The 11,711-nt window shown below is 44.0% G+C and overlaps 1 protein-coding gene across 1 annotated transcript; it reads left to right on the top strand.

Annotated features, from left to right (window-relative positions):
* The first annotated feature begins 516 nt into the window (after positions 1-516).
* Positions 517-6,353, top strand: GPR83 (G protein-coupled receptor 83). Its single transcript, XM_014877500.2, has 5 exons — positions 517-784; positions 1,171-1,880; positions 2,707-2,832; positions 3,810-3,943; positions 4,786-6,353. Exons 2-5 carry the CDS (start codon positions 1,494-1,496, stop codon positions 5,411-5,413), a joined length of 1,275 nt encoding a protein of 424 aa, XP_014732986.1. The 5' UTR covers positions 517-784; positions 1,171-1,493; the 3' UTR covers positions 5,414-6,353.
* Positions 6,354-11,711: the final 5,358 nt, after the last annotated feature.

Raw genomic sequence — 11,711 nt, 5'->3', positions numbered from 1 at the left:
GGGACATGTTTCTTCTCTCTGAACGATCAGATGTGACTGCCACCTTAGCAACTCCAGCAGATTCACTGGAAAGCTTTCTCTGAGACAGGTGAATTGCCTAAAGAGCTCAAATTGGACAATTTTGTGGAAGACTGGCAGCAGTGTACAGAGTAGCACTGTGGTCTGTCCATTCTGCTTGTCCTACTGTGTCCAACACCTGAGGAGTGGTGAAGAGAAGGCAGCCCGAGCAGTTCACTGAGACAGTCACAAACATCTTTTGGAAGAGTTTTCCCCAGTGAGTGACCAGCTTATAATACAATCTTTTCAGATAATGGTCATTTAATTAATGGTTAAATAAAGCCTTTTATATATAAAACCAGCTAGTGTTAGTTAACCACCCAAGCAGATCTGTCCTCAGCAGAGGTGCAGCACTGTACATGTGCACTTGGGAAGTGGCACATCTTTTGGTGTAATATTTATGGGTGTTGATTTCCTGGTCCTGATTTTCTATTTCCTGCTGTGTTTGGTGGGGAAGGCAGAGGGAGCACACATGCTGCCATTTCATCAGTGCTTGGGACCAGCATACAGCTGCCTTTTGCTTTGGATACTGGACTCACTGGGCTTGGACATTTCTTGTTCTCTGTCCTGTATAATCACATCTTCGTAACTACCTCTATTTCTACAAATCCTAGAAGGCAGTTTCACATCAGGTTTTTATTTCTTTGGCTGAGAGAAGATACCTGCCTAGGGAAAACTTGATTATTCCATGTTTCTCTGAGAGAAAAAAGGTCTTTGGAAAAATACTGTAAGTACAATAAGGCAGCTTATTATTTACAGTTCATCTGTTGCATCCTATCCTATCCTATCCTATCCTATCCTATCCTATCCTATCCTATCCTATCCTATCCTATCCTATCCTATATCCTATCCTATATCCTATCCTATCCTATCCTATCCTATCCTATATCCTATCCTATCCTATATCCTATCCTATCCATGCTAAGAAATAGGTTGAAACTTGCCTGCCAGACCTGTGAAACAGCTCAGATTTGACCTGTCCTGGGAGAGAGCAGAGCTGGCACACACGCTCTGCTGCTGGTGTATAGACAGCACGGAATTTGCTTGAGCTGGGCTGCTGGTAGAGAAAACGGATTCTGACATTTGAACGGAGTGATTTTGCCTTTCCCACAGATGTACTTACCCCGGAGTAGCGCCCGGGAGCGCAACTGCGTGGAAAAGCAGCGCGTCAGAGCACAAATTATGTCATGCAGCCCAATGACTGCAGAAGATCCCGGCTCGGAGCTCGCCTGGGGATATAAAGCTGGCTGAAGGAGCAAAAGTAGCGGCGAGCTGAGCGGGAGAGAAGCCCATCCTGGGGGACAGGAGCATCTCCCCGCTCGGGCTGCTCGTGTGCCGCGTTTGCAGCCCCCGAGCGCGCCGGGGCTGGGCGAGGCGAGAGCGGCTCTCGCAAGTGAGCTCTTCCACAACTGGAGGGGCACAGCAGCGTTCCAGAGATGCTATCCTGCTTTGTCTGGCTCGCCCTCCCCGACTTGGTTAACGCCTTTGTGACCCCAGGAAAGTTGCCCCTCAATGGGAGCCTGGAGGAGACTTTTATAGTCCCGAACGTGTCGGGTTTCTTTTCCTGGGACAATGACAGCCTGGCCGACTGGCAGAGCTTTGTGGACAGGAGCCGGTACGGAGCGGAGTCGCAGAGCACCACGGTGAAAGCCTTGCTCATCGCGGCGTACTCCTTCATCATCGTCTTCTCCCTCTTCGGCAATGTCCTGGTCTGCCACGTTGTCATGAAGACGAAGCGAGTGCACTCTGCCACCAGCTTGTTCATCGTGAACCTGGCTGTGGCCGATATCATGATCACCCTCTTCAACACACCCTTCACTCTGGTAAGAGCGGGCAGAGATGCCTGGGACGCGCCATCGCTGAGGGAAGGGAAGCACCTCAGCAGCTTGGCAGGAGGGGGATGCATCACCACCATCCACCCCATGACTGAAGTCAATTTCTCTGGGCCTTTGCAGTGCCATCAAGTCACTTCGGTGGCTTTTCCTGCTTTACACTGCTATAGGCAGTGTGTGCATGTTCTGCAGATAGCTGGCTACTCCTAATTACAGCCATTGGAGTTGCCTTTGGAAAACTCCACATGTATTTTTCGTCTCTGATTCCTGTTATCTAGTTGAAGATCCCATTTGTTAAACTTGGCCCTGATAGTAATAATAACCTTGAGCAATAATAACCTTGCAGTGATTGCTTGCTACTTTGTAGCATATGATCTTTTTTTTTCCTCTTCTCTTTTCTAAGGTACTTTGAAGGCAATGCTATAAACCTCTTGAAAAAAAATTAATGCTCAGCATCATCTAACAAGCTGTTTTGAAAAGCTGTAGTTTGCCTGAAGTGAGATAAGATGAACAGGTCAGCTCTATGCCATAAGGAGGGATTAAAAGGAAGAGTAAATGTATTTACTCGATAGTGAGGCTGCAGAAGGACACACTGTAAATAAAACAGAACAAATGTCTTTGGTACTGCACTGCTGTATTGTTCTGGAGGATATTGCCAGGTCACTGAGCAGCAGTCACTTACCTCTTCAGAAGCCAGAAAATTATACAATTATACAAAGAACCATGAGTGTCTTTTAAACAGCACAAGGAATTGTGTACTGGAGGTACACCTATAAGCAATTGTGGGGGGCACAAAACTAATGGTCTTCTTTTTTAGGCTCGTTTTGTGAACAGCACCTGGATCTTTGGGAAGGGGATGTGCCATGTCAGTAGGTTTGCACAGTACTGCTCTCTCCATGTCTCTGCCTTGACCCTTACAGCCATTGCTGTGGACAGGCACCAGGTGAGACCTCTCTGAAGAGAGATGGAAAGCTTGAGGGGGCATAAGGGAACTGAGGAAGGATGAACCAATGTCCTTTCCCATTCAGCTCCCAGAATATCGTAAGATTCATGAGGAGCTGACAGGGTAGGGGGGCAGTTCCTGTTGTCTGAATAGTTTCAAACCCACAGCAAGGTAGGAGGTATCCATCACCTTGCTATCTCTTTCAGCTGAGTAAAGGGAGCTTTTATGCAGTAGATAATCCAGTAGCTCTCAAACAAGGAGAAAGATCAAGGTCCTGATAGGAATTCATGTGGACAGCTCTCCTTTGGGGTGGCTTGGCCAGCACCAGGGTTGAAGGGACATCCTAGTTAATTTTCTCAGCTCTATTTCCTGATGTTCTGGGATGTCCCACCTCCTGTTACCCTGAATACTGGAGATCTGACTGTAGCACACTGAAGTTTGTCACAAACAAAGCTGTGGCTTGCTGTTGATAGTGGGTATTATCAGCTTGGAGTCACCCAACAACCACACAAAATTGTTTACAGTTGGCATTTTCTGCTAGAAAGATTGTTTCCAGAAAAAGCACTGACTATCAAAAGCATTCCCATGGAGGTCTGGTTAAACCCTTTGGTTCTTTGGGTCACTGATACTGAAGAGTTTGAGACTTTTTTCTCCTTTTTTTTTTTTTTTTTTTTTTTTCCTATTAAGGAACTTGAACCTAGTAATGAACATGTATTAACACCTCCTGGTACACTTTTTCCTACCTAGATGAAAGTACTGAAATTTGAGGGCAGGACTAAGATCTGACTTGAACCATATTTCATGGTGTTAAAACTCAGGTTTTGGTGTACAGCTTACAGTCTTTGGGAGCTGGGACTGTAGTGCTTGCATGCTAAATTACCACATTAGCAATAGATTTAAGGCTGGAAGACTGTATGAAAAATAGTATAATTTTGTAATAAATGTAATAAGCCTAGGTTTTTGTTTATTTTGCACAGGTTATAATGCACCCCCTGAAACCTCGCATATCTACTGGAAAAGGTGTTATCTACATCTCTGTAATCTGGATTATGGCAACTTGTTTTTCCCTACCACATGCTATCTACCAAAAGCTCTTTACCTTTGAATACAGGTAAGGATGTGCCTTGCTTTCCTCCACAGTTTCCCTGGAGGCTAAACTCTGAAGAGCCATACTTTGGTATATTTTACTGAAAGCCTTGAGCATATGTCAAGGTCAGCCAAATATGGATCTAAACTATATTTTTCATCCAATTCCTCTTGCAATGTCTGATATCCTGTCCTTTTTATTTAAAATGTTTTATCTTTATTCTGTCCCAATAATCACACAAAACAGGCTAAGACGTTAGAGGATCTGGCTTTACCCTTTACTTCAATACACTGGCATTTTATGCCATATACCTGTTTGGCAGGTATAATAATGGTATGATCTGACCTATTTGGGCAGACCAGAAATAGGGAACAAAAAAACCCAACCAACCAACCAACCAAACAAAAACACACTAAAACCCAACAGGTTTTAATCTACTCTTTAGCCCTAAGAAAGTAGATAAATATGCCTCAGCTGTCAAGAGCCTTTGTATTTGGAAAATACTTTAATGAGGGAAAGGTCCTTAATATGTGCAGAGACTGTGTTCCTATTTGCCAAAAGACAAAAATTAAAAACCTGCTTATGTGCAGCTGGAAATTTTGTAATTGGTGAAATTCATAAGATTATCATAAGGTCATGAATGCCCATAAGAAATTATCACCACGGTGCTCACTGGCTGCTCCATGGCTCAGATTCTTGAAGAGCAGAGCTCTGCTCAGCTGTGACATTTGTGAGATAAACACAGTGTTTGCTTTCAGGCCCTATGGCAGGAGCTCTCTCCCAACTGCCTCCTTGTTTCTGATGTACTTATCCCACCGTGCCAGGCCATCTGTGCCTCTCATCCTGTCCCATCTCTCCATTTGCAGTGAGGATGTTACCCGGTGCCTGTGTCTGCCAGATTTCCCTGAGCCTGCTGACCTCTTTTGGAAGTACCTTGATTTAACAACCTTCATTTTGCTCTATGTCCTGCCCCTTCTGATCATCTCTGCTGCCTACGTGACGGTGGCCAAGAAGCTCTGGCTGCGCAATGTCATCGGGGACGTCACCACTGAGCAGTACTTTGTCCTTCGCAAAAAGAACAAGAAGACCATCAAGATGCTGATGCTCGTTGTCATCCTCTTTGCAGTTTGCTGGTTCCCCTTGAATTGCTACGTCGTCCTCCTCTCCAGCCAGACCATCCACACCAACAACGCCCTGTACTTCGCCTTCCACTGGTTTGCAATGAGCAGCACCTGCTACAACCCCTTCATCTACTGCTGGCTCAATGACAGCTTCCGATCGGAGCTGAAGGCTTTGCTCAGCGTGTGCAGAAAACCCCCCAGGCCCACAGAGCACAGGCTTCCCCCCACAGTCCCTTCCTACCGACTGGCTTGGCCAGAAAACGGCAACTTCAAGAGGTTGCAGGCCTCCTCCCGTGTCCTTCCACCATCCTCCACCATCCAGTCAGGAAAGACAGACATTTCTGCAGTTGAGCCAATAGTAGCTGTGAGCTAAATGATGACCTTGGACTGCATATAGATTTGGCAAGAGCTAAAAGGGTAGGAAGATGTGGAGCCCTGGCCACACAACAGGTGATAAAATCAAGAAGGAGGTTCTGCAGGAGGCAGTATGAAAGAGCTGTGTGTTTGATGCAGGCTGATGACAACGGTGTGGAGAACCTAGAGAGGAGAAAGTAAACTCTTCCCAGGAAGGAATTTTTTGTCTTTGTCAAGGTGACTTTGGACTGGCTTGCAGGATGGGATTCTCTGCATGTGTGTCGCTGTTACCTGCATGACTAAGCCTTTTTAGAACTAGAACTCTGGGTGTGTTTTCCTGGTACTTAAACAACAGTGTCATCACATCAGATCTCTCTTCCCCTTTTCTGAGTCTCCTCGTGGCAACATGGAAATGGTTGAGATGTAGACCTTTTGGTTGCTATCTGAGATTCAGTGCAGCTCATTAGGAAAGCATCCTTTCCGAACTGGGGTCTGAAAAGTCAAGACCTGTTCTGAGTGAAAGAACAGATCTCTTCCATAAATCCTTTTTTAAGATCGATTTGAAGAAAAGTGGATGCCTATTCTTCAAGTAAGTAGATGGTTTTTCTTCAAATAGATAGCTAAACCCAAAAAACATGCGAAGTGTTGGACACGCCATTCACCATTGGAGAATGGGTAATTAAGTGCTACTGTGGTTTGGACTAGAACCTTCTATCAGAGCATCTTTGCATCATTGTCAAGTTGCAGCTAAAGGATCACACAGTTTTACTTTGTAACTTGCCTTTGAATGTTGCTCTCTTACCCTGTAAAGCACCTGTGTACTTGTCACTTCACACATTTGGGACATTTCATTCCAACTAAGAACTTAGCTCTCTGAAATGAGTTCATAAATGAACTGCTTTGAGAGAAGAGATGATATCTCTGACAGCAAGTAATAAAAGTGGAACATTTGACTGCAAGTTATCCTGAGATGTGTCCTATTTGGAGTAGCTAAGAAAATTCACGGTTACAAGCATCTGAAGTAGATTTCAGAATGTAATGTTCTTAGCAGAAGAAAATAGGGGTTTGAACAAAAAAAAATGGTGTTCCAAAACCTGTACTTTATATTGCACAGAAAAACAGTATCTCCTCATGCTGTGGAAATTAGCTTGAACATCACACCAAGATGCCCCATTCCACATTTAACTTGCAGCATTCAGCAGCGAAGTGAGAAAATCTTGTTATAAATGCAAAAAAAAAAAAAAAAAAAAAAAAAAGTTAAGCTGTTTATCTCAGCGTCCTGTAATAAACTTACAGTTCTGAAGTTACAGTTCTGAAATCATTTTAAGCTTTGTGCAGGGTTTTCACACTTGAGTATTTAAAGAGACTGAAATATCTAATACTCCTTGCAGCTAACCTGACCTGCCCTTGCACAAGCGGTTATCAGTCTCTCACTGTGAATCCAGTGCTATTTTACTTCCCTTTATCAATGGCCCTGGAGTCAGAATATTTTTTAGCACTGTTCTGCAGAGTCAAGTCTTTCCTCCTGCCATCTTTGATCCCTTACACCAAGTCCCATTTCCTCCCTCAACATTTGCAACACATCAGCCCTGAATTGTTCAGGGAATTGAACTGGATGATCATTGTAGGTCCTTTCCAAATAAACGATTCTATTCTATTCTATTCTATTCTATTCTATTCTATTCTATTCTATTCTATTCTATTCTATTCTATTCTATTCTATTCTATTCTATTCTATTCTATTCTATTCCATTCCATTCCATTCCATTCCATTCCATTCCATTCCATTCCATTCCATTCCCAATTGTGCAGAGCTTGTGAACCATGCTCCCCATTCCAGTGGCAGCAGAATCCAGTACTTTACTAGCAAATAAATCTCTGCAAATGCTGAGTACCTCAGTAAGGTGTTCTTTCTGAAGCTGAAGGAAACATCTTAAGATTCACCATTTTTGAGTGCAGTTGCCATCCTGCTTTATATGAGGAACATTGCTGTAACTCCAGTAGACAAAATCCTCAAATGCCCACTCCAATGCTGCTGGTGGGTCAGAGCAGGGCTCCTGCAGTTGCAGCTCTGGATCTTGCACCCCTGCACTGAGTGGCAAACCTTTCTCCTCCAGGCTCTGCTCAATCCTGAATCTGGGCACTAGGGGGGGATGCAAGCAGTTGAAGCTGTTTGATTTAATTCAAAGGAACAGGATGGATGGACTGAATAAAAGGAAAAGAGACAGATTGGAGAGTGAACCTCAGGAGCCTGTCCAGGAATGAACAGGTGGCTGGTGGCCAGCAGAGGTACAAGTCTCAGTGTGGAAGAGGGGGACATGGCTAAAGCCCTAGAAATGGTGTCCTTGGAAACTGTGTGTCATACACCTTGTGTGCTCCAATGTGCTTATAGTGGTACAGTGTAATTTCTAATAATTAGCTACTTTTCATTTACTTCATGTCTGATTTGGGATTCTGGACAGACATTTGGCATTCACCAGTGCTGCTGAAATCAGTGGGAAGGTTGTGCTCTGTGCACACAAAGTATAGTATGATGCAAAGTACTCCAAAATAGTACGCTCTGGGCAATTTACTTTGAGCATCCAGGCTTCATGAGCATTTTTTCTTTCTACCCCATCTCTCTTGCAGACCAGAGGGTTCTTTTAAAATTCTACTACAGCCATTGGTGCACAAACTGCATTCAGATGTCATCTTGGTGGGCGTGAAGGGAGGATCTGAGCGTTGATAAAATGAGATACAAAGTATACAGGATGGAGATTATCTTTAATTTTCTATTTGGTGTGTGTTTTCCTGCTGTAGCTGGAGTTTTTGGTATCTTTTGAATTTGGGAGTGCAAAGGCACTGAACAGCTGTTCATTGCAGAAGGTCTGCATAGCCCAAGAACAGGCGTTTTGTGGGAAAATGAACTGCATTTAAAGACTACAGTATCTGGCACATGAATAAAGGAACTCATTTAGGGTTACAAAGGTAATGCTGGCATCTCCAAAATTTTGAGTGGCTGACTCTAAAATGTCTGTGATTTAGTTTGTTTTGGGGTTTTCTACTCAAAAGTGAATTGTTATTTGTATAAACAATACTGTTTTATTACTTTTTTATTTCCTAGAAAAATATTATAACAGGCCTAAGAAAATAAAGCTGCAAATTCTAGGAATTCATGAATATTAATTTTCAGTTTCTAACAACATTCCTAGCGTTTTATTAATTTTCTCTGTGTAGAATGATGCAGAGACCTTGCAAGGGAACAAAGAAAGTGCTATGATGTATTTTGCAGCTTCTGCTATTCTGAATAGTGCTCAGGGGAAAACAAATCCTTGATTCCAGCTCTTGCTTTTACACATAAAGGGAGGACAATTCTTCAAGGCACACTGAGATCACTCAAAGAAAAGATGACAAATTTGTCCTGCACAGAAGAAAGGAACCTCAGCTTTGGTTGGTGTTGTTTCTGTCTGCAAGGCAGCCCATCTTTTCTCCTGTCAGTGTGGGATGAATTTCTCCTCTCAGCTGATGAAAGATGGAGGTGAAAAGGCAGCTGCTTAAAATATAGCAATGTCCTGTAACTTCAGGGATAGTAATTCCATTGTCTCTCTGGCATTTTCAAAAGATATCAGACATCATCTCCAAGCTATCTTCATTTACTTCCATCCTTCTTATAGAAGGAGTGCTGGGAGATTCCGAAGACTTCAAAGTCACAGTTTTCTGAGAAGCATAAACCTGTGATTTCTTTAATGAATATATTAACTAGCCACCATTAGCTGTTACAAACATGGTTTTTATCTCTGGGAAGCTCTAATCTCTTCTCTCTGATGACCAGTGACAGGACACAAGGAAACGGCATGAAACTGAGTTGGGTATAGTCTAGATATCAGGAAAGGATTCTGCACCCACGGGGTGGCTGGGCACTGGAACAGGCTCCCCAGGGAAGTGGTCACAGCACCAAGCCTGACAGAGTTCAAAGAGCATTTGGACAACACACTCAGGCACAGGATGTCCTGTGTTCTTTGAGTGTCCTGTGCAGGGCCAGAATGATGCTGATGAAGGTCCACTTCCAACTCAGGATATCTTATTAATATTTTGTTATGGGGAGTCTTAAATATTTGCATATTGCATGTGAAACTTCAAGATGTATTTTGATGCACTTTGGGTAGATCACGATTAGAGCAGTCTGGCTGTGAACTGCATACAAGTCATTTATGGATCCCTCTACAAGACCACGACATCATTGCCAGCTACAGATTCGTGTGCTTGTTCCAAATTTCAGGCTACAATTGTGCACTGAAGCTACTGAGTAGGGAGCTTATGCTGGACTTAGCACCAGCTGGATGAAGCTGTACAATTCTTGGATGTGAACAGATTAATCTGCACGGCACTGAGCTGTGACCCGTGTGTGCACTTAATTGTTTCGAGAGCTCCAGGGATGCCTTAGTCCTCTAAGTAGACTGACCTAGAAACTGAATGTGGACACACAGAGAGAGCTTTAGAGTAGCAGTTTCCCAGGAGACTGAGTATAACTATTTTTCACATTTGCTTTATTCATGAAGCTCTTGAGTGCTGGTGGGAGCACAGCCAGGTCCCTGCTGATGCAGTCTGCCAGCCTTGTGTCGAAGCCACGGGGCTGTGAGCACTCTGCACCCACGAAGGCACCTACACCACCTAACAGCTCTTGGAGGCTTGGCTGGGAGTGCTGTGCCCTCCCACAGCCTCGGTGTCCCGTGCTGGTGACTGGTGGCTTGCTCTCTTATTCCTGATCTTCCTTGTGCCACCGAAAGGGAATGAGGATGGGATCCTCCTCTGCTCTCCCCATCCTGCACAGCCCAACAGAAGAGCAGCCCCTGCTCCTTCCTGGGGGTGGGCTTGGGAGAAGATTTGGACTGGCATTAAAGAAAAATGGAAATTCTTTGGCCCATTCTTTTTTCTTCTTACAATGTCCCCCATAGGCTGTTCTTTGGCTTGCAAATTTGAAGGGATTTCTGAGTCATGGTGCAATGAAACTTCCCACCTCTTGCTTTAGGCTCAAAGCCATTTAATGATAGTTAGAGAGGCAGAGGTGACTCCAGTCATCATCTCAATGTCCTGACCAGGAAAAAACCTGCCTTTATCTACAAAACAAATCAGTGTCTCCTGGCCAACTGCCACAGATTATAAACTAAGTGTGGATTATCCCTTTGGCCACTTTGGGTTAGCTGTTCAGGCCATGTCTCCTGCCAGCTTCTTGTGCACCTGCTCTTTGGTAGAGCTTGGGAAACTGAATTCAAAGTCCTTGGCTTACAGTAAGCACTGATCAGCAACAACCAAAACATCAGTGTGTTATCAATATTATTTTCATACTGAGTCCAGAACACAGCATTGTGCCAGCTGCTAAGAAAAAAGTAACTGTATCCCAGATGAAACACGGACACCAGTTAAATAACTAAAGGTCTAACAAATGATTCCTGGCTCTGAAGTGTTAGCTCACCTATTTCCACAGCATGTAGGGTTAGGTCCATCTAGAGCAGACCAGATATGTGGTGGTTCTCTCTCTTAGCTCCTAAGGTCACAGGGATATGAGGAGTTTAAGACATAATTGCATTTTTTGTAGGCTTTGTTCCAGTTAAAAGCACTATGATGCGACAGGTCTGTCAGAGGTCACCAGTTTTTAATAATATGAAGCTAAGGACACGTATCAGATGTTCTAAAAGCACATCATCAGCCTCTGAAGCTACAAAACTTGGTGGGATATGTTGGAGGGGCATGTAGGGTAGTGATAACCAAATCGTTATAGTCTCATTTCTAAGTGATTTTTGGAAGTTGCTCTAGAAGTAAACTATTTGCCTAAAATTAGGCAAATTTGTCTTGAAGCAGTCCTGAGACAGGGCTGGGGAATGATCTGACACTTGAACAAGGAGGACAGCAAGGACCAAACCCTTCCTGTTCCACAGTGCAAACACATTCCAAGACAAGCAGACAGTAGCCTTAGGCTCTGCTTCTCATCCTGCACCTCAGATTCCCAGCAGAGAGGCCTTGTTCTGAGCTGTCCAGCAGCATGTATTTCTCTCATCTCAGATAAGCTTAGATCTGAGTTCAGGTAAGAGGGAAAAACAAAGGCCCCAGTTCTTCTGTTGCTGATTGAGAGATTTCACTGCAGTTGGTTTAGGTACATGAAGTTTGTAAGTGTGCAAGAGCTAAAGCAATTCAAAGGTAGCACAAGCAGGGTGAGCTCAGGCAGTTTTCATCCCTGGACTGCTTACCCATTCAATGCCTTCAAAGGCACCTAGCACTTTCCCTGGACTCGGTAGGGAAGCAAGAATCTGACTTAAGGGGATTAACTCAGTAGCCCCTGG

This window comes from Sturnus vulgaris, chromosome 2, assembly GCF_052056855.1.
Source record: "Sturnus vulgaris isolate bStuVul1 chromosome 2, bStuVul1.hap1, whole genome shotgun sequence".
NCBI lineage: Eukaryota > Metazoa > Chordata > Aves > Passeriformes > Sturnidae > Sturnus > Sturnus vulgaris.
Note: the sequence above shows the minus strand (reverse complement) of the source record. Positions and strands in the feature narration are given on the sequence as shown.

What these genes read in the sequence shown, in the direction of transcription:
- GPR83 (XM_014877500.2), top strand. Translation starts at nt 1,494, where the DNA reads ATGCTATCCTGCTTTGTCTGGCTCGCCCTCCCCGACTTGGTTAACGCC. An exon ending in TCAACACACCCTTCACTCTG is followed by an intron (nt 1,881 to 2,706) that starts GTAAGAGCGGGC and finishes CTTCTTTTTTAG; the next exon opens with GCTCGTTTTGTGAACAGCAC. An exon ending in TTGCTGTGGACAGGCACCAG is followed by an intron (nt 2,833 to 3,809) that starts GTGAGACCTCTC and finishes TATTTTGCACAG; the next exon opens with GTTATAATGCACCCCCTGAA.